The 22,881-nt window shown below is 50.3% G+C and overlaps 1 protein-coding gene across 1 annotated transcript in view; it reads right to left on the bottom strand.

Annotated features, from left to right (window-relative positions):
* plod3 (procollagen-lysine, 2-oxoglutarate 5-dioxygenase 3) overlaps positions 1-22,881 on the bottom strand; it is a 141,355-nt gene that overhangs the window by 4,443 nt on the left and 114,031 nt on the right. Inside the window, exons 13-18 of the mRNA XM_060854588.1 lie at positions 20,269-20,410; positions 14,863-14,976; positions 13,321-13,386; positions 7,277-7,381; positions 2,733-2,879; positions 1,245-1,370 (exon numbers count right to left, since the gene is read on the bottom strand). Coding sequence (XP_060710571.1) covers positions 1,245-1,370; positions 2,733-2,879; positions 7,277-7,381; positions 13,321-13,386; positions 14,863-14,976; positions 20,269-20,410 — 700 coding nt within the window. The remainder of the gene's footprint in view (positions 1-1,244; positions 1,371-2,732; positions 2,880-7,276; positions 7,382-13,320; positions 13,387-14,862; positions 14,977-20,268; positions 20,411-22,881) is intronic.

Here is a 22,881-nt window from a genome sequence, read left to right as displayed (position 1 = left end):
CGAGTGAGGGGAAATTGAGTGAGGGGGAAATCGAGTGAGAGAGTAATGGGGGAATTGAGTGAGGGGGAAATCGAGTGAGGGGGAATCGAGTGAGGGGGAATCGAGTGAGAGAGTAAGGGGGGAATTGAGTGAGAGGGGAAATTGAGTGAGGGGAGAAATTGAGTGAGGGGAAATCGAGTGAGGGGGAAATCGAGTGAGGGGGAAATCGAGTGAGGGGGAAATTGAGTGAGGGGGAAATCGAGTGAGAGAGTAAGGGGGAAATCGAGTGAGGGGGGAAATTGAGTGAGGGGGAAATCGAGTGAGAGAGTAATGGGGGAATTGAGTGAGGGGGAAATCGAGTGGGGGGAATCGAGTGAGGGGGAATCGAGTGAGGGGGAAATCGAGTGAGGGGGGAAATTGAGTGAGGGGGGAAATTGAGTGAGGGGGGAAATCGAGTGAGGGGGGAATCGAGTGAGAGAGTAAGGGGGGAATTGAGTGAGAGGGGAAATCGAGTGAAGGGGGAAATCGAGTGAGGGGAAATTGAGTGAGGGGGAAATCGAGTGAGAGAGTAATGGGGGAATTGAGTGAGGGGGAAATCGAGTGAGGGGGAATCGAGTGAGGGGGAATCGAGTGAGAGAGTAAGGGGGGAATTGAGTGAGAGGGGAAATTGAGTGAGGGGAGAAATTGTGTGAGGGGAAATCGAGTGAGGGGGAAATCGAGTGAGGGGGAAATCGAGTGAGGGGGAAATTGAGTGAGGGGGAAATCGAGTGAGAGAGTAAGGGGGAAATCGAGTGAGGGGGGAAATTGAGTGAGGGGGAAATCGAGTGAGAGAGTAATGGGGGAATTGAGTGAGGGGGAAATCGAGTGAGGGGGAATCGAGTGAGGGGGAATCGAGTGAGAGAGTAAGGGGGGAATTGAGTGAGAGGGGAAATTGAGTGAGGGGAGAAATTGAGTGAGGGGAAATCGAGTGAGGGGGAAATCGAGTGAGGGGGAAATCGAGTGAGGGGGGAAATCGAGTGAGGGGGAAATCGAGTGAGGGGGAAATCGAGTGAGAGAGTAATCATGTGAGGAGGAACTGAATGAGGGGAGAATCAACTGAAAATGAGGTAGTTTCTGAGCAAAAGAGAGAATGGAGGGACTAAGTGATGGTTTGAGGAGAAATCAAGTGAAAGAGTGAAGGGGTCCAGCTATTCCTGTACTGGGCCCTGCCTGGGGACCCACCTTCTCCCGAGAGGGAAAGCTGACAGTCAGCAGCAGTTACTCACCTCATAGTCAACGCCCTTGGTGTTGAGGGCAATGTTGATGGTGAACGTTGACGAATCGTGATGAGGCCGGAGCGATGGCTGCTCATCCGGACGATACCGGACCATGAAGTTCATCACCGCCTCGGCCTGTCGGAAAGATCGAGACCTGAGATAGAGAGACACGGGGGGGGGGGGGGGGGCGGGTGTAATCCTGACGGACCCTCTCCTGTCAGCAACACCCTCAACTCTCTGGAGGTGCCCCGTCCAACAGTCCCAACACAGGGTCGGACAAATCCCCTGGACCCGATGGGTTGTATCCTGGGAGATTAAAGGATGTGGCGCCAGATGCACTGGCAGTCATCTTCCAGGAATCCTTAGACTCTGGCAAATCAGAGGATTGGAAAACTCCCAATGTAACTCCCTTACTCAAAAAGGCAATTGAATGCCAATTAGCTACTTATCTATTATAAAATTCATAATAACAGAGCAATTAGAAATACATACTATAGTCAAGCATTCCACTTGATGATCCTTTGGTTAGAAACTTTATCAGTCTGAAAGATTTTTCTCCCCACAGATGCTGCCTGACCTGCTGAGTTTCTTCAGCATTTTGTGCTTGATCCGTGCCAGTGTTTCTGCTCTACAAAGGCCTCCTCCCACACCCTCTCCTTTCAACCCCATCACCATTCCCCCTTCTGTTCTCTTCTCTACCCCACGCCCCCCCCCCCCCCCCCCCCCCCCCCCCCCCCCCCCCCCCCCCCCCCAACCGCCATGTTTACCCACCATCACCCTTTATCGCAATCCCCCGTGGAAGCAAGGTGCACACACTCACCGCTCGCTTGGGTGAGGGTGGGATTATGCCAACAGAAAAGCAGGCCTCTCAAGTAAGCTTCAAATCGGGGCACAGCAGATATATCCCGCCTGGCCTCAATAATCGCCATTTCACCCCTCGCTTAGCATTAATCTATCCCTCTGCCTTAGAAACATTCAAGGACTTGGCTTTGTGAGAAAGACTTCCAAACACTCATAACCATGTGCATGAAAAAAATTCTCATCTGTGTCTTCAATGTATTTTTAAAAGTGGACTGTAAATTTCTTAATGTGTTTGCAAGTAACTTTCTTATATTGATGGCACCAAATTAGATTAGATTCCCGACAGTGTGGAAACAGGCCCTTCGGCCCAACCAGTCCACACCGACCCTCTGAAGAGTAACCCACCCAGACCCAGTTTCCCGCTGACTAACGGGGCAATTTAGCGCGGCCAATTCACCCCAACCTGCACGTCTTTGGATTGCGGGAGGAAACCGGAGCAGGCGCTGGGAGAATATGCAAACTCCACACAGACAGTCTGCCCCAGGCTGGAGTCGAACCCGGGTCCCTGGCGCTGTGAGGCAGCCGTGCTAACCACTGAGGCAGCAGTGCCGCCCTCTTCTCCGCAGGTCTCCTGTCCCTTCCTCTGTCCCTCTCACACCCCCCGCCCTGCTCCAGGCCCCCCCCCTTTCTGTGTACCTTGGTATAATAACCAGGATATAACTTCTCTGTCACAGGGGCAATGTACTTCCTCAGGAACTTCAGCCATTCCCTCTCAAAGCCGACCTGCTTCAGGTGAATGTCAACGGTCGGGACGTTCTCGTAACCTCCGCTGAGCCGCGAGTCCTGGGAGAAACCATAACCGCAGCAAGACGCTTACACAGAGAGAAAGATGCACGTGCATTTATGTAGCACTGTTCATGACTTCAGCACTTTACAGACAATTCTGAAGTTGTCACTGTCGTTAACATGGGAAACAGGGGGCCCTCCAAATCCCACACCACTCTGATGGTGAAATATATCTCAGTTCCTTCAATGTCCCTGGGTAATAATCCCTAGCAGCACTAGCAACAGGAGCTAAAGGTAGCACAGCATCTCAAGGGTTAATTCCAGGCAGGCGATAAATGTCTGCCTCACTTTTTTATAAGTCCTTTCATGGGATGCGGATGTCAATGCAAACGTCAGATTTTATTACCCATCCCATATCGCCCTTGACGGAACGATGTGCTCAGAGATCTCAGAGGACAGTTACTGTAGTGCTGGAGTTACACAGGGTCAAGATAGCTGATTTCCAGCCTGAAATGAAACCGGGTAAGATTACAGGCTGCCAATTCTGAGGCAGGCCTTGAACCCTTGACCTTTTTAATTGGGAGGCAACAATCGATGACGAAACTTTGGCTTTAGGCGGTGTATTTGGCCCTGGTTTCTTTCTGAAGGGTGAGACAAAAGTGCAAATCTGTCGGCTTCAAAGCCCATAAGGTCGATAGGATAGTGAAGGCGGCGTTTGGTATGCTTTCCTTTATTGGTCAGAGTATTGAGTTTAAGAGTGGGAAGGTCATGTTGCGGCTGTACAGGACATTGGTTAGGCCAGTTTTGGAATATAGTGTGCAATTCTGGTCACCCTGCTATAGGAAGGATGTTGTGAAACTTGAAAGGGTTCAGAAGAGATTTACAAGTCTTGTGAAGCCTTGGATTTTGTTTTTAACGATGGGACCCATGTGAGTATAAGAGGTATAGTTAGTAGGTGTCCAGATGGTACAAAAAGTGGAGGTGCAGTGGACAGAGAAGAAGGTTACTTCAGTGTACAATGGGATCTTGGTCAGATGGGCCAATGGGCTGAGGAGTGGCAGATGGAGGTTAATTTAGACAAATGCGAGGTGCTGCATTTTGGGAAAGCAAATCTTAGCAGGACTTATAGACTTAATGGTAAGGTCCTCGGGAGTGTTGCTGAACAAAGAGACCTTGGAGTGCAGGTTCATAGCTCCTTGAAAGTGGAGTCGCAGGTAGATAGGATAGTGAAGAAGGCATTTGGTATGCTTTCCTTTATTGGTCAGAGTATTGAGTACAGGAGTTGGGAGGTCATGTTGCGGCTGTACAGGACATTGGTTAGGCTACTGTTGGAATATTGTGTGCAATTCTGGTCTCCTTCCTATCGGAAAGATGTTGTGAAACTTGAAAGGGTTCAGAAGAGATTAACAAGGATGTTGCCAGGGTTGGAGGATCTGAGCTACAGGGAGAGGCTGAACAGGCTGGGGCTGTTTTCCCTGGAGCGTCGGAGGCTGAGGGGTGACCTTACAGAGGTTTATAAAATCATGAGGGGCATGGATAGGATAAATAGACAAAGTCTTTTCCCTGGGATCGGGGAGCCCAGAACTAGAGGGCATAGGTTTAGGGTGAGAGGGGAAAATTTAGAAGGGACCTAAGGGGCAACTTTTTCACGCAGAGGGTGGTGTGTATGGAATGAGCTGCCAGAGGAAGTGATGGAGGCTGGTACAATTATAACATTTAAAAGGCATCTGGATGGGTATATGAGTAGGAAGGAGTTCGAGGGATATGGGCCGGGTGCTGGCAAGTGGGACTAGATTAGGTTAGGATACCTGGTCGGCCTGGACAAGTTGGAACGAAGGGTCTGTTTCTGTGCTGTATATGTCTGTGACTCTAACAGAAGCAGCCTGACCGGGTGGGGTCAAGCGCCCACAGAACCAGGTTTATTAGTTGTAGTTTCTCAGTAGCAATTGTTGGGGAGTAAGTTGTCTTCCTTCTTTGTCAGTTCCAGGTAAAAGCATCTCTTGCTGCTGCTAGAATTGCACGCGAGACAATTTATTTTACTGAATTTGCCTTTGCCAAGGGTGTGTTTCTGAGACGTTACTATATTGGAACAGTCACTATTTAACAGTTAAATAAACCGTTATTCTGTTAACGTTTTCAACAGAGTGAAGTTATTCCAATTTTTTCCTTGATTATATTTTAACCACAGCATATGAATAAAGTGTGCTTTGCTTCAACACTGGTACTTTGATCAGTTGACTTGCATCTGGAACGCAATACCTGGCACTTGCCTTCAAAGGAAGGAAGAGTTAGGGTCTGGGAATCTTCTTAATGTATTTTGAGGGGGTTTGGGCTGGTCCATAACAAACACAATCCACTCAGGCTGGGCTAACTGTTCTATCGTAGCAGTGAACATCGAGAGAACCGGTGGCTAAAGTAATGAAGCCATGGCAACAGAAGTCAACAAGAGCAGTAAAGGTTAAAAGGCATCTCACAATGTACCATCCACCACCTATGTCTATAATGTTGCCCATCTCTTTTAGCCCTTGGTTTCAGTCGCTTGGTCAGCCGGTTCCGAGGCCATTAGGAGTCAATCACACCACTATGGGCCTGGAGTCACATGTAAGTAGATCAGGTAAGAAAGGCGGATTTCTATTCCCTAAATGACACTAGTCAACAATCTCCATTTCTACTCCTTAATGTTTTTTTTGGTTCACTTTTGGGATGTGGACATCGCTAGGTATTGCCCATCCCTAATTTCTAGGTGGCCTACTGGCATTATCACTGGATCGTTAAGCGAGACACTGAAGTAGTGTTCTGGGGACCCAGGTTCGAATCCCGCCATGGCAGATGATGGAATTTGAGTGTGATAAAAATTTGGAATTAAGAGTCTAATGATGACCATGAATACATTGTTAGGAAAACCCAGCTGGTTTGCTAATGTCCTTTCGGCAAGGAAATGGCCACCCTTGCCCGGTCTGGCCTATATGTGACGCCAGGCCCACAACAAGTAGTTGACTCTTAACTGCCCTCTGGGCAATTAGGGATGGGGAATAAATGCTGACCTTAAGGTGGTGCTGCATTGTCATATTGACCCACCACAGTCCATGTGCTGTAGGGAACACCCAGTGCTGTTTGAGCGAGAGTTCCAGGATTTTCATCCGGAGACAGTATATTTCCAAGTCAGGATGGTGTGGGATTTGGACGGGAACTTGCACGGTATTTCCATGGATCTGCTACCTTTGTCCATCTCGAGGATAGAGGCCCTGGATTTGGAATGTGCTTTTGGAAGCTGATGCCCTGCATCTTCCAGATGAGCATCAGTGTTCGAGGTTAAGCGGAGGGTGGGGCGCTGAGAAAGCAGGGTTACTTTATCCTGGTCCAAATTTCTTCACCAAGTATGGACAATTTAAAATTACGTTGCTGTTTGCGTCCCGTCCGTTTGGTGCTGAAGAAACCAATTGTTGTTCAGCAGAGACGAGAACTCAAAAGCGACTTATTTCCCAGGACAAAGTATAACACAATGTGAGAAGGATTGTGGCAGTAGGACAAGACTCAAGGCAGTAGTGAGACAATATGGCTGCCAGTGAGATGAACAAGCTGATGGCTGGTGTGCACCTCATCAGCCATCTCAGACAGCCGTTGATCAATTCAACTTCCTTTCAGCTAAGGTCTCAATTCATTCGCGTTGCCGCCTAACTCCTCTGAGCGGCACATTGACCGACAGTGAAGGGTTAGCTGTGTGGGGGGCCTGTGGCCAGGGTCAGCAATCCTTTTGGGAGCAAAGACCCTGGCCTTGCTCATTTTACCTAAACAGCAGACACAAGTGTTCTTTAAGGTTACACACTCCATCACTAATATTGACATCAAAGAACTGACCTGATGTGACCTCATTGCTTCTCTAACGGAATGGCCCTAGTGGATTGGCCTCGTGTCACCCTGTTGCCTTAGAAACAAGCATGGGCCTAGTGATTGGCTTAATGTGATCCTGTTGCCTTAGAAACAAGCATGGGCCTAGTGATTGGCTTAATGTGATCCTGTTGTCTTAGAAACAAGCATGGGCCTAGTGATTGGCTTAATGTAATCCTGTTGCCTTAGAAACAAGCATGGGCCTAGTGATTGGCCTAGTGTGATCCTGTTGCCTTAGAAACAAGCATGGGCCTAGTGATTGGCCTCGTGTGATCCTGTTGCCTTAGAAACAACGTGGGCCTCGTGTGATCCTGTTGCCTTAGAAACAAGCATGGGCCTAGTGATTGGCCTCGTGTGACCCTGTTGCCTTAGAAACAAGCATGGGCCTAGTGATTGGCCTAGTGTGATCCTGTTGTCTTAGAAACAAGCATGGGCCTAGTGAATTGGCCTCGTGTGACCCTGTTGCCTTAGAAACAGGAGTAGGCCTAATAGATCGATCTAATTTTACCTTGTTCCCATAGAAACAAGGATGGATCTGTGCGTTGCTCTGAAACCGGCCTTCTTACCTCATGTTTTCCTCCAGACCACTGGCCATAATGCTCCAGTTCTTGCACCAACTCATCACAGGCTCGTTCAGAGAGAATGGGGAACCAGTAGACATCAGGACACGGCTGAGCAAGGAACACAGACTCAGTCAGCTAATGGCAATTCAATAGGTTCACAGAAGAAAACAGCTGGGTATCAAATTCAAAGTTAGTTAGGATCACACTGTCCAGGCAAACTGTGTGACCAAACATGCAGCCTGATTGATTGTAGATGGGCAGCTATCAGGTATCAGGAAAATCGAGGGAGTGATCAATGATTTGAAAAATGTGGTGCTGGAAAAGCGCAGCAGGTCAGGCAGCATCCTAGGAGCAGGAGAATCGACGTTTCGGGCATAAGCCCTCCTTCAGGAATGAGGCTGGTGTGCCAAGCGGGCTGAGATAAAGGGTAGGGGGGGAGGGAATTTGGGGGAAGGAATTTGGGGGGAGGGGCGTTGGGAACACGATAGGTGGAAGGAGGTGAGGGTGATAGGCCGGAGAGGTCGGGAAGAAGATTGTAAGTCAAGAGTGCTGAGTCCGGGGGTTGGGACTGAGATAAGGTGGGGGGGAGGGGAAATGAGGAAGCTGGAGAAATCTACATTCATCCCGTGTGGCTGGAGGGTTCCTAGGCGGAAGATGAGGCGCTCTTCCTCCAGGCATCGTGTGGCCTCCTCCATCGCCAGACCCTGACTACATGCATCTACGAATAAACCAACAGGTAACACTGGAATTTATAGGAGGAATGAAAAGAACAAAGCTAAAGACTGCATTTGAGCGTAAAACATAGAACAGTACAGCACAGTCCAGGCCCTTCGGCCCTTTGATGTTGTACCAGCCTTTGAACCTACTCTAAGCTCAGACTAATCTACATACCCTTCATTGTACTCACTTCCATCTGTCTATCCAAGAGTCGCTTAAATGTCCCTAATGTATCTGACTCACATAGCTTTCAAATCAAAACTGATGCAATAAGAGCACAATTAGAATTCAATAAGCTGGTGACCAGTGCAGAGACACGGCTGGAGGATGACATGAGTTGGGAACTAAACATTGAAGGATACTGGACATTTAGGACACTTAGACAGAAAAAGGTGATTAATTAAATAAAGGTGATGTTGGGACTTCAGAGAGGGGTGAACTAAGTTCAGGAAACCAGGAGATGGAAACTGTTTGGGTAGAGATGAGGAGCAATGAAAGCAAGAAATTACTTGCGGGAGATGTACACGTTCCCTAAACATTATGATTTGGAGGTGCCAATGTTGGACTGGGATGTGCAGTTAAAACTCACCCAACACCAGGTTATAGAGCAACATTAAAAATCACCCAACACCAGGTTATAGAGCAACATTAAAAATCACCCAACACAAGGTTATAGAGCAACATTAAAAATCACCCAACACCAGGTTATAGAGCAACATTAAAAATCACCCAACACAAGGTTATAGAGCAACATTAAAAATCACCCAACACCAGGTTACAGACCAACAGTTAAAACTCACACAACACCAGGTTACAGACCAACAGTTAAAAATCACACAACACCAGGTTATTGTCCACAGTTAAAACTCACACAACACCAGGTTATTGTCCAACAGTTTAGGATCCCCCCACACCAGGTTATAGTCCAACAGGTTTAATTTGGAAGCACTAGCTTTCAGAGCGCTGCTCCTTCATCAGATGGTTTTGGAGAATAAGATTGTCGGACTCAGAATTTATAGCAAAGGTTTACAGTGTGATATAACTGAAATTATACATTGAGAAAAAGCTGGATTGTTTAAGTCTCTCATCTTTTGGAATGGGCATGTTGGTTTCAGTTCTTTCATATGTAAATTCTGGAACTTTCTTGAAGTTATATTCTCAAATGTACTTTAACGATAGGTGCTGTGTTGGCCCAGAGAATGTCTTTTTTGCTCAGTCTGTTTATCATTTCCCGTATTAACACCTTTCTCTTTAACCTTCGCTGTATTTCTTGACTTACCACATCTTTCCAAGGTGATCTCTCGTCCTACATTTTTTTGTTTAAAATCCTCTTACTTCCCAAGTTGCCTGGTCCCAGTAGAGTTCAGGTGGAGACTGGCCCGTTGGTACAGATCCCACTTTCCCGAGTGCCCCCCAGTGAACCGGAATCCACACACCAGCCTCTCAGACACACATCCAGCTCTCTCATCTGATTTACCTGATGGCAATTTGCACGTGGCTCTGGTAATGTATCTGGCACCCAGCCCCATATAGAACATTCCAGCACGGTACAGATCCTTTGGCCCTAGGATGTTGTAGCAGCCTGTGGAAGCCCATCGATCCTACACTATTTCATTCTCATCCCTACGTTTAACAAATGACCATTTAAATGCCCTTAAAGTTTGCGGGTCTTCTACTGTTGCAGGAAGCACATTCTACACCCCTAGTGCTCTCTGACTAAAGACACTACCTCTGATATCTGTCCTATATATATCACCTCGCAATACTCAACTATTCAAATCCACCTTCACCCACACTCTCACCCTCACTGGGTACACTTTCACCCTCACTGGGTACACATTCACCCTCACTGGGTACACTTTCACTCACACTGGGTACACTTTCACTCACACTGGGTACACTTTCACCCGCACTGGGTACACTCTCACCCTCACTGGGTGCACTCTCACCCTCACTGGGTGCACTCTCACCCACACTGGGTGCACTCTCACCCACACTGGGTGCACTCTCACCCACACTGGGTACATTCTCACCCACACTGGGTACACTTTCACCCTCACTGGGCGCACTATCACCCTCACCGGGCACACTTTCACCCTCACTGGGTACACTTTCACCCTCACTGGGTACACTCTCACCCTCACTGGGTACACTCTCACCCTCACTGGGTACACTTTCACTCACACTGGGTACACTTTCACTCACACTGGGTACACTTTCACCCTCACTGGGTACACTTTCACCTGCACTGGGTATACTTTCACCCGCACTGGGTACACTTTCACCCGCACTGGGTACACTTTCACCCTCACTGGGTGCACTTTCACCCACACTGGGCGCACTTTCACCCTCACTGGCTACACTTTCACCCTCACTGGCTACACTTTCACCCTCACTGGGTACACTTTCACCCTCACTGGTCACACTTTCACCCTCACTGGGTACACTTTCACCCGCACTGGGTACACTTTCACACTCACTGGGTACACTTTCACCCTCACTGGTCACACTTTCACTCTCACCCACACTGGGTACACTCTCACCCACACTGGGTACACTTTCACCCACACTGTGCACACTCTCACCCGCACTGGGCACACTTCCATCCGCACTGGGCACACTTCCATCCGCACTGGGCACACTTCCACGCGCACTGGGTACACTCTCACCCACACTGGGCACACTCTCACCCGCACTGGGTACACTTTCACCCTCACTGGGTACACTTTCACCCTCACTGGGTACACTTTCACTCACACTGGGTACACTCTCACTCACACTGGGTATACTTTCACCCTCACTGGGTACACTTTCACCCTCACTGGTCACACTTTCACTCTCACTGGGTACACTTTCACCCACACTGGGTACACTTTCACCCACACTGGGTACACTTTCACCCACACTGGGTACACTCTCACCCTCACTGGGTACACTTTCACCCACACTGTGCACACTCTCACCCGCACTGGGCACACTTTCACCCTCACTGGGTACACTCTCTCCCACACTGGGTACACTTCCACCCGCACTGGGTACACTTCCACCCGCACTGGGTACACTTTCACCCTCACTGGTCACACTTTCACTCTCACTGGGTACACTTTCACCCACACTGGGTACACTCTCACCCTCACTGGGTACACTTTCACCCACACTGTGCACACTCTCACCCGCACTGGGCACACTTTCACCCTCACTGGGTACACTTTCACTCACACTAGGTACACTTCCACCCGCACTGGGTACACTTCCACCCGCACTGGGTACACTTCCACCCGCACTGGGTACACTTTCACCCTCACTGGGTACACTTTCACTCACACTGGGTACACTCTCACCCACACTGGGTACACTCTCTCCCACACTGGGTACACTCTCTCCCACACTGGGTACACTTTCACCCTCACTGGGTACACTTTCACCCTCACTGGGTGCACTTTCACCCTCACTGGGTATACTCTCACCCACACTGGGTACACTCTCACCCACACTAGGTGCACTCTCACCCTCACTGGGTACACTCTCACCCACACTGGGTACACTCTCACCCACACTGGGTACACTCTCACCCACACTGGGTACACTTTCACCCACACTGGGTACACTTTCACTCACACTGGGTACACTTTCACTCACACTGGGTTCACTTTCAAATCCTCCTCCTTTGTCCTGCTAATGTCAGTGTCATCTTACACGGACCACAATGACTGGATCCTCCTCCACCCACTGAAAATTCCTCTCCAGGCCCGGAATCCTGGCACCAGGCCGGCTACACAGCCTCCGAGACTCTTAGCTGAAGAGAACAGTCTCTGTCGCTTCGATTGCACTGCCCCCCCCCCCCCACCCACAACCATACCTTTCCCCTCTCTTCCTGCGACTAGAACGCTTCCCCCAGCACAGTGAGGAGACCCATAAACCAGACAAGCTGCAAACACCTCAAACGTGTCGGGCAAGCACAAAGGCTGTGCTCATGTCATCAGAAGGGCAGTGGAGGGGGTGAAGGGGAGCTTGTAAGAGGGAAGTCAGAGAGAGAGAGAGAAAGAGAGAGAAGGAGAGAGAGAGAGAGAGAGAGAGAGGGAGAGAGAGAAGGAGAGAGAAGGAGAGAGAAGGGGAGAGAGAGAGAGGGAGAGAGAGAGGGAGAGAGAGAAGGAGAGAGAGGGAGAGAGATGGAGAGAGAGGGAGAGAGATGGAGAGAGAAGGAGAGAGAGAAGGAGAGAGAGAAGGAGAGAAGGGGAGAGAGAGAGAGAAGGAGAGAGAGAAGGAGAGAGAGAAGGAGAGAGAGAGAGAAGGAGAGAGAAGGAGTGAGAGAGAGAGAAGGAGAGAGATAGAGAGAGAGAGAGATAGAGGTAGAGTTAGAGAGAGAGAGAGAGAGAGATAGAGAGAGATAGAGACAGCAGGAGTTAGAGACAGCAAGAAAGAAGCAGTGCACATGACAATGAACATGCTGGGACCAGATCAGCTGTGTTTGTGATGTTGAGGAGTAAATGTTGGCCAGAACCTCACAGCGCCAGGGTCCCAGGTTCGATTCCAGCCTCGGGCGACTGTCTGTGTGGAGTTTGCACATTCTCCCCGTGTCTGCGTGGGTTTCCTCCGGGTGCTCCGGTTTCCTCCCACAGTCCAAAGATGTGCGGGTCAGGTGAATTGGCCATGCTAAATTGCCTGTAGTGTTAGGTGCATTAGTCAGAATGGGGGGGGTTACTCTTCGGAGGATCAGTGTGGACTTGTTGGGCCGAAGGGCCTGTTTCCACGCTGCAGGGAATCTAATCTAATCTAACACCAGGGGCAACTTTAGCTGCGTATTTTGCAATAATGTCCATGGGATCTTTTACACCCACCTGAGAGATTTGACGTTTCGGGCATAAGCCCTTCTTCAGGAAGGACTTATGCCTGAAACGTCGAATATCCTGCTCCTTGGATGCTGCCTGACCTGCTGCGCTTTTCCAGCAACACATTTTCAGCTCTGATCTGCAGACCTCACTTTCTACCCGCCTGAGAGAGCTGGTTTAGAAGTTCATCTGCGAGGCAGCATTTCTAACAGTGACATGTTCCCTCAGTGCAGCGCTGGGTGCGTCGGCCTGGCTCACAGCCCCAGAGCCCTGGACCCTGTGAAAGGAAGACGAGAGACGCAAAGTTCTCCCTCCACTGTCCCAGATTTCCTGCCAGGATTCTTGCTGAAATCGACGGCACATTGGAAATGCTCAGGAGACTGAATGGATCAAGGACGGAAATTAAATCCCCAAGGGAAAAGATTTACTGGTGCGGAGGAACGGTAATTTCACTGCTCCTGGGAATCTAAGGAGAAAGAATGTCAAATCTTCAGCACTTACCTGCTGCACGAGATTCTCACTGAAAATCCGGGAGTAATTCTCATGAATATATTTCTCTTTCCAATCCTGTCCGTAAAGAAATAGGGTTCAGAATATGAAAGTACCGTCGTTAGGAATTAACTCAAAGATGTGCACATTACCCCACAACCACAGCATATTGAATAAATCCCACTGCTTCTCCCAGTCACTACAGCACTCTGTCAAACAGCACGCTAGTTTTGGGATCGATACTCTCCCAATAACCTGGTATCGATCCCAAACTAATTCTTCGTCCCATTGTCTCCTGTAGCCCGACATGAATCTCAAAAGTAATCACACTGCCCCGTTATATCTCCATAGCCCTGCACAAATCCCAAACTAACCCAATGCCCTGCGCTTTCACTGGAGCTCTGTATTAATCCCAAACTAATCTCTTTCCCCACTCTCTCCCCCTGTATCAATCCCAAAATAATCTACAGCCCTGCTCTTTCCCCATAGCTCTGTATCAATCCCAAACTAATCCCACTCTCCCAATCTCTTCCCGTAGCTCTGTATCAATCCCAAACTAATCCCACTCTCCCAATCTCTTCCCATAGCTCTGTATCAATCCCAAACTAATCCCACTCTCCCAATCTCTTCCCGTAGCTCTATATCAATCCCAAACTAATCCCACCCTCCCAATCTCTTCCCGTAGCTCTGTATCAATCCCAAACTAATCCCACTCTCCCAATCTCTTCCCATTGCTCTGTATCAATCCCAAACTAATCCCACTCTCCCAATCTCTTCCTGTAGCTCAATATCAATCCCAAACTAATCCCACTCTCCCAATCTCTTCCTGTAGCTCAATATCAATCCCAAACTAATCCCACTCTCCCAATCTCTTCCTGTAAACTCTGTATCAATCCCAAACTAATCCCACTCTCCCAATCTCTTCCTGTAGCTCTGTATCAATCCCAAACTAATCCCACTCTCCCAATCTCTTCCCGTAGCTCAATATCAATCCCAAACTAATCCCACTCTCCCAAACTCTTCCCATAGCTCTGTATCAATCCCAAACTAATCCCACTCTCCCAATCTCTTCCTGTAGCTCTGTATCAATCCCTAATGAATCCCACTGTCTTGTTGTCTCCCCTTAGCGAAGGACAGGGCAACAATGGGTTGGAAGAAGTAGGCGAAAGAGGGAGGGGGAGAGAGAGAGAGAGAGCGAGAGCGAGAGAGAGAGCGAGAGAGAGAGAGAGAGAGAGAGAGCGCGAGAGAGAGAGAGAGAGAGAGAGGGAGAGAGAGAAGGGTGTGTATGAAAGTGTGCAAAGGTCTAAGATATCAGAGAATGGCAGAGTGAACTATAAGTGAGAAAGAGAGACAGTATGGTGTGTGAGAGAGGAGGGTGTGAGGGAAGGAATGTTTGTGAGGAAGGGACAGAAGCTGTGAAGGGGTGGAAAGTGAGACAAGCCATGTGTGTGAAAGAGATGGACAGAGAGGGATTGAACATGTGACAAAGACAGGAGATCTGACAGGAGTTGGAGGAAGAGAGAAGGCAGCTGGAGGCTGTATGCCCACACTCACTTCTGGGTTGGTGAAGATTTGCCACAGATCATTGTGAAGGTGGCTGGTATTGTAATTGGAGAGTGACAGAAGGTGACCAAAGTCATCGAGATTCGTCACATACATGAAGAGTGCCTGAAAACGAGAGCAAGAGCCATTCGGTCAGTGAATGTTAAATGTAATCCTAGAAATACTGGGTCAACAGACACCCTATCACCAAACAACACCAGACCATACTCACAGGGATCTGGCTCCCGAGTGCACCACATACCACAATGATTGGATTCTGCATGTTTATTTCTCCCGTCTCTCTCACCCAGCCTGTGTCATCTTCTTCTACATCCCCCATCAGTGTCTCTCACTTTATCCTTGACACACAACAAGTTCTCTCACTCTCAATATCTCTGCTCTTTGTCTCTGTGTGTGATCCGCGCTCTCTGCTGCCTTCTCTCTTGCCCTCTTAATTTCTTCATTCATGATTCATGTGTTCAGTGTGTGTGTGTGTGTGTGTGTGTGTGTGTGTGTGCGCGCGCGCGTGTGTTCAGTGTGTGTGCGCGCGCGCGTGTGTCTGTGTGGGTGTCTGCATCTGTGTGTGAGTGTGTGTGTGTGTGGGAGTGTGTGGGAGTGTGTGTGTGAGGGAGTGTGTGTGTGGGAGTGTGTGTGTGTGGGAGTGTGTGTGTGTGGGAGTGTGTGTGAGGGAGTGTGTGTGAGGGAGTGTATGTGTGGGAGTGTGTGTGTGAGGGAGTGTGTGTGAGGGAGTGTGTGTGAGGGAGTGTGTGTGGGAGTGTGTGTGTGTGGGAGTGTGTGTGTGGGAGTGTATGTGTGAGGGAGTGTGTGGGAGTGTGTGCGTGGGAGTGTATGTGTGACGGAGTGTGTGGGAGTGTGTGTGAGGGAGTGTGTGTGAGGGTGTGTGTGGGAGGGAGTGTGTGGGAGGGAGTGTATGGGAGGGAGTGTATGGGAGGGAGTGTATGGGAGGGAGTGTGTGGGAGTGTGAGGGAGGGAGTGTGAGGGAGGGAGTGTGTGGGAGTGTGTGTGAGGGAGTGTGTGTGAGGGAGTGTGTGTGTGTGGGAGTGTGTGTGTGAGGGAGTGTGTGTGAGGGAGTGTGTGTGTGAGGGAGTGTGTGTGAGGGAGTGTGTGTGAGGGAGTGTGTGGGAGTGTCTGTGAGGGAGTGTGTGTGAGGGAGTGTGTGTGAGGGAGTGTATGTGAGGGAGTGTGTGTGTGGGAGTGTGTGTGTGTGAGTGTGTGTGAGGGAGTGTGTGGGAGTGTGTGTGAGGGAGTGTGTGTGAGGGAGTGTGTGTGTGAGGGAGTGTGTGGGAGTGTGTGTGAGGGAGTGTGAGGGAGTGTGAGGGAGTGTGTGTGTGAGGGAGCGTGTGTGAGGGAGTGTGTGTGTGAGGGAGTGTGTGTGTGGGAGTGTGTGTGTGTGGGAGTGTGTGTGTGTGGGAGTGTATGTGTGGGAGTGTGTGTGGGAGTGTATGAGAGGGAGTGTATGTGTGGGAGTGTGTGTGTGGGAGTGTGTGTGTGGGAGTGTGTGTGTGGGAGTGTGTGTGTTGGAGTGTGTGTGTTGGAGTGTGTGTGAGGGAGTGTGTGTGAGGGAGTGTGTGTGAGGGAGTGTGTGTGAGGGAGTGTGTTTGAGGGAGTGTGTGTGAGGGAGTGTGTGTGAGGGAGTGTGTGTGAGGGAATGTGTGTGTGGGAGTGTGTGTGTGGGAGTGTGTGTGAGGGAGTGTGTGTGAGGGAGTGTGTGTGTGGGAGTGTGTGTGAGGGAGTGTGTGTGAGGGAGTGTGTGTGTGGGAGTGTGTGGGAGTGTGTGTGTGGGAGTGTGTGTGTGAGGGAGTGTGTGTGAGGGAGTGTGTGTGTGTGGGAGCCTTTGTGAGGGAATGTGTGTGTGTGGGAGCGTGTGTGTGTGTGTGGGAGTGTGTGTGAGGGAGTGTGCGTGTGAGGGAGTGTGTGTGTGTGTGTGTGTGTGTGTGGAAGTGTGTGTGTGAGGGAGTGTGTGTGTGAGTGTGCGTGTGTGTGGGAGTGTGCGTGTGTGTGGGAGTGTGCGTGTGTGTGGGAGTGTGCGTGTGAGGGAGTGTGTGTGAGGGAGTGTGAGTGAGGGAGTGTGAGTGAGGGAGCGTGTGTGTGTGTGAGTGTCTGTGAGGGAGTGTGTGGGAGTGTGTGTGTGTGTGGGAGTGTGCGTGTGAGGGAGTGTGCGTGTGAGGGAGTGTGTGTGAGGGAGTGTGAGGGAGTGTGTGGGAGTGTGTGTGTGAGGGAGCGTGTGTGAGGGAGTGTGTGTGTGAGGGAGTGTGTGTGTGGAGTGTGTGTGTGTGGGAGTGTATGTGTGGGAGTGTGTGTGGGAGTGTGTGAGAGGGAGTGTATGTGTGGGAGTGTGTGTGTTGGAGTGTGTGTGAGGGAGTGTGTGTGAGGGAGTGTGTGTGAGGGAGTGTGTGTGAGGGAATGTGTGTGTGGGAGTGTGTGTGAGGGAGTGTGTGTGTGGGAGTGTGTGTGAGGGAGTGTGTGTGTGGGAGTGTGTGTGTGGGAGTGTGTGTGAGGGAGTGTGTGTGAGGGAGTGTGTGTGTGTGGGAGCCTTTGTGAGGGAATGTGTGTGTGTGGGAGCGTGTGTGTGTGTGTGGGAGTGTGTGTGAGGGAGTGTGTGTGAGGGAGTGTGTGTGGGAGTGTGCGTGTGAGGGAGTGTGTGTGTGTGTGTGTGTGTGTGTGTGTGTGTGTGAGAGTGTGTGTGTGAGGGAGTGTGTGGGAGTGTGCGTGTGTGTGGGAGTGTGCGTGTGAGGGAGTGTGTGTGAGGGAGTGTGAGTGAGGGAGTGTGAGTGAGGGAGCGTGTGTGTGTGTGAGTGTGTGTGAGGGAGTGTGTGGGAGTGTGTGTGTGTGTGGGAGTGTGCGTGTGAGGGAGTGTGCGTGTGAGGGAGTGTGTGTGAGGGAGTGTGTGTGAGGGAGTGTGTGTGTGGGAGTGTGTGTGAGGGAGTGTGTGGGAGTGTGTGTGAGGGAGTGTGTGTGAGGGAGTGTGTGTGAGGGAGTGTGTGTGAGGGAGTGTGTGTGTGAGGGAGTGTGTGTGTGAGGGAGTGTGTGTGAGGGAGTGTGTGTGTGAGGGAGTGTGTGTGTGAGGGAGTGTGTGGGAGTGTGTGTGAGGGAGTGTGTGGGAGTGTGTGTGAGGGAGTGTATGTGAGGGAGTGTGTGTGAGGGAGTGTGTGTGTGGGAGTGTGTGTGTGGGAGTGTGTGTGAGGGAGTGTGTGGGAGTGTGTGTGTGTGAGTGTGTGTGAGGGAGTGTGTGGGAGTGTGAGGGAGTGTGTGTGAGGGAGTGTGTGTGAGTGATTGTGTGTGAGGGAGTGTGTGTGTGAGGGAGTGTGTGGGAGTGTGAGGGAGTGTGCGTGTGTGTGGGAGTGTGCGTGTGAGGGAGTGTGTGTGAGGGAGTGTGAGTGAGGGAGTGTGTGTGTGGGAGCGTGTGTGTGTGTGAGTGTGTGTGAGGGAGTGTGTGGGAGTGTGTGAGAGGGAGTGTGTGTGAGGGAGTGTATGTGAGGGAGTGTATGTGAGGGAGTGTGTGTGTGGGAGTGTGTGTGTGGGAGTGTGTGTGTGTGAGTGTGTGTGAGGGAGTGTGTGGGAGTGTGTGTGAGGGAGTGTGTGGGAGTGTGTGTGAGGGAGTGTGTGTGAGGGAGTGTGTGTGAGGGAGTGTGTGTGTGTGGGAGTGTATGTGTGGGAGTGTGTGTGGGAGTGTGTGAGAGGGAGTGTGTGTGTGAGGGAGTGTGTGGGAGTGTGTGAGAGGGAGTGTGAGGGAGTGTGAGGGAGTGTGTGTGTGAGGGAGCGTGTGTGAGGGAGTGTGTGTGTGAGGGAGTGTGTGTGTGGGAGTGTGTGTGTGTGGGAGTGTATGTGTGGGAGTGTGTGTGGGAGTGTGTGAGAGGGAGTGTATGTGTGGGAGTGTGTGTGTGGGAGTGTGTGTGTGGGAGTGTGTGTGTGGGAGTGTGTGTGTGGGAGTGTGTGTGTGGGAGTGTGTGTGTGGGAGTGTGTGTGAGGGAGTGTGTGTGTGGGAGTGTGTGTGAGGGAGTGTGTGTGTGGGAGTGTGTGTGTTGGAGTGTGTGTGAGGGAGTGTGTGTGTGGGAGTGTGTGGGAGTGTGTGTGTGGGAGTGTGTGTGTGGGAGTGTGTGTGAGGGAGTGTGTGTGAGGGAGTGTGTGTGTGTGGGAGCCTTTGTGAGGGAATGTGTGTGTGTGGGAGCGTGTGTGTGTGTGTGGGAGTGTGTGTGAGGGAGTGTGTGTGAGGGAGTGTGTGTGGGAGTGTGTGTGTGAGGGAGTGTGTGGGAGTGTGCGTGTGTGTGGGAGTGTGCGTGTGTGTGGGAGTGTGCGTGTGAGGGAGTGTGTGTGAGGGAGTGTGTGTGTGGGAGCGTGTGTGTGTGTGAGTGTGTGTGAGGGAGTGTGTGGGAGTGTGTGTGTGTGTGGGAGTGTGCGTGTGAGGGAGTGTGCGTGTGAGGGAGTGTGTGTGAGGGAGTGTGTGTGTGGGAGTGTGTGTGAGGGAGTGTGTGGGAGTGTGTGTGAGGGAGTGTGTGTGAGGGAGTGTGTGTGTGAGGGAGTGTGTGTGTGAGGGAGTGTGTGGGAGTGTGTGTGAGGGAGTGTGTGTGTGAGGGAGTGTGTGTGTGAGGGAGTGTATGTGAGGGAGTGTATGTGAGGGAGTGTGTGTGTGGGAGTGTGTGTGTGGGAGTGTGTGTGAGGGAGTGTGTGTGTGGGAGTGTGTGTGTGGGAGTGTGTGTGTGGGAGTGTGTGTGTGTGAGTGTGTGTGAGGGAGTGTATGTGAGGGAGTGTGTGTGTGGGAGTGTGTGTGAGGGAGTGTGTGTGTGTGGGAGTGTGTGAGAGGGAGCGTGTGTGTGTGGGAGTGTGTGTGTGGGAGTGTGTGTGAGGGAGTGTGTGGGAGCGTGTGTGTGTGGGAGTGTGTGTGAGGGAGTGTGTGTGAGGGAGTGTGTGTGAGGGAGTGTGTGTGTGGGAGTGTGTGTGAGGGAGTGTGTGGGAGTGTGTGTGTGGGAGTGTGTGTGTGGGAGTGTGTGTGTGGGAGTGTGTGTGAGGGAGTGTGTGGGAGTGTGTGTGTGGGAGTGTGTGTGTGGGAGTGTGTGTGTGGGAGTGTGTGTGTGAGGGAGTGTGTGTGTGGGAGTATGTGTGTGAGGGAGTGTGTGTGTGAGGGAGTGTGTGGGAGTGTGTGTGCGCATGCATGCGCATGTGTGTATCTTTGTGTGTGTGTGTGCACGCATGTGTCTGCGTGTGTGTGCATGTGTGTGTGTGTATGTGTGTGGGGGGGGTCTCTTCGACACTCTCAGAACATGTTTATCTCTGTCTCTTTTGTCTCTACCCCTTGCGTGTTTCTGCCTCACCTTGAAAGTGTCTTTATATCTGTCCCTCAGCCACCTCATGTCTCCCCTTCCTGCCCACCCTCCCTGCTGCCTTTCTCTGCTGCTTTACCTTTCTGCGGAGATTCTTGCAGAAGATCATATCAGGATCGAGGTCGTCCTGTGTAAAGACATTCTTCTGTCTCAGTTCATTGCGCAGAACCTCCCCTTTGATCAGGTAAGCCTGCGAGACGTACGGAACATTCCAGATACCACTGTGGAGGCAGGGGAGAAAAATCATTAGGCTAAATGCTGGACAGAACTGTCCAAAAAGATCCATGTGTTCGCCCCATCTCCCCCAATCCCTCCCACCCACTAATTCCTTCAATATCTCCATCTCAATCCCTCCTTCTCAGAGTCACAGAGTCATAGAGATGTACAGCACGGAAACAGACCCTTCGGCCCAACCCGTCCATGCCGACCGGATATCCCATCCCAATCTAGTCCCACCTGCCAGCACCCGGCCCATATCCCTCCAAACCCTTCCTATTCATATACCCATCTAAATGCCTCTTAAATGTTGCAATTGTACCAGCCTCCACCACTTCCTCTGGCAGCTCATTCCATACACGTACCACCCTCTGTATGAAAAAGTTGCCCCTTAGGTCTCTTTCATATCTGTCCCCTCTCACCCCAAACCTATGCCCTCTAGTTCTGGACTCCCCCACCCCAGGGAAAAGACTTTGTCTATTTACCCTATCTATGCCCCTCATAATTTTGTAAACCTCTATAAGGTCACCCCTCAGCCTCCGACGCTCCAGGGAAAACAGCCCCAGACTGTTCAGCCTCTCCCTGTAGCTCAGATCCTCCAACCCTGGCAACATCCTTGTAAATGTTTTCTGAACCCTTTCAAGTTTCACAACATCTTTCCGATAGGAAGGAGACCAGAATTGCACGCAATATTCCAACAGTGGCCTAACCAATGTCCAGTACAGCCACAACATGACCTCCCAACTCCTGTACTCAATACTCTGACCAATAAAGGAAAGCAAACCAAACGCCTTCTTCACTATCCTATCTACCTGCGACTCCACATTCAAGGAGCTATGAACCTGCACTCCAAGGTCTCTTTGTTCAGCAACACTCCCTAGGACCTTACCATTAAGTGTATAAGTCCTGCTAAGATTTGCTTTCCCAAAATGCAGCACCTCACATTTATCGGAATTAAACTCCATCTGCCACTCCTCAGCCCATTGGCCCATCTGGTCCAGATCCTGTTGTAATCTGAGGTAACTCTCTTCACTGTCCACTACACCTCCAATTTTGGTGTCATCTGCAAACTTACTAACTGTACCTCTTATGCTCGCATCCAAATCATTTATGTAAATGACAAAAAGTACAAGACCCAGCACTGATCCTTGTGGCACTCCACTGGTCACAGGCCTCCAGTCTGAAAAACAAACCTCCACCACCACCCTCTGTCTCCTACCTTTGAGCCAGTTCTGTATCCAAATGGCTAGTTCTCCCTGTATTCTGTGAGATCTAACCTTGCTAATCAGTCTCCCATGGGGAACCTTGTCGAACGCCTTACTGAAGTCCATATAGATCACATCTACTGCTCTACCCTCATCAATCTTCTTTGTTACTTCATCAAAAACCTCAATCAAGTTTGTGAGACATGATTTCCCATGCACAAAGCCATGTTGACTATCCCTAATCAGTCCTTGCCTTTCCAAATACATGTACATCCTGTCCCTCAGGATTCCCTCCAACAACTTGCCCACCACCGAGGTCAGGCTCACCGGTCTATAGTTCCCTGGCTTGTCCTTACCACCCTTCGTAAACAGTGGCACCACGTTTGCCAACCTCCAGTCTTCCGGCACCTCACCCGTGACTATCGATGATACAAATATCTCAGCAAGAGGCCCAGCAATCACTTCTCTAGCTTCCCACAGAGTTCTCGGGTACTCCTGATCAGGTCCTGGGGATTTATCCACCTTTAACCGTTTCAAGACATCCAGCACTTCCTCCTCTGTAATCTGGACATTTTGCAAGATGTCACCATCTATTTCCCTACAGTCTATATCTTCCATATCCTTTTCCACAGTAAATACTGATGCAAAATATTCATTTAGTATCTCCCCCCTTTTCTGTGGCTCCACACAAAGGCCGCCTTGCTGATCTTTGAGGGACCCTATTCTCTCCCTAGTTACCCTTATGTCCTTAATATATTTGTAAAAACCCTTTGGATTCTCCTAAATTCTATTTGCCAAAGCTATCTCATGTCCCCGTTTTGCCCTCCTGATTTCCCTCTGAAGTATACTCCTACTGCCTTTATACTCTTCTAAGGATTCCCTCGATCTATCCTGTCTGTACCTGACATATGCTTCCTTCTTTTTCTTAACCAAACCCTCAATTTCTTTAGTCACCCAGCATTCCCTATACCTACCAGCCTTCCCTTTCACCCTGACAGGAATATACTTTCTCTGGATTCTTGTTATCTCATTTCTGAAGGCTTCCCATTTTCCAGCCGTCCCTTTACCTGCGAACATCTGCCTCCAATCAGCTTTCGAAAGTTCTTGCCTAATACCGTCAAAATTGGCCTTTCTCCAGTTTAGAACTTCAACTTTTAGATCTGGTCTATCCTTTTCCATCACTATTTTAAAACGAATAGAGTTATGGTCGCTGGTCCCAAAGTGCTCCCCCACTGACACCTCAGTCACCTGCCCTGCCTTATTTCCCAAGA

The sequence above is a fragment of the Hemiscyllium ocellatum genome, chromosome 44 (genome assembly GCF_020745735.1).
Source record: "Hemiscyllium ocellatum isolate sHemOce1 chromosome 44, sHemOce1.pat.X.cur, whole genome shotgun sequence".
Classification (NCBI taxonomy): domain Eukaryota; kingdom Metazoa; phylum Chordata; class Chondrichthyes; order Orectolobiformes; family Hemiscylliidae; genus Hemiscyllium; species Hemiscyllium ocellatum.
This window is presented reverse-complemented; position numbering and strand designations above follow the sequence as displayed.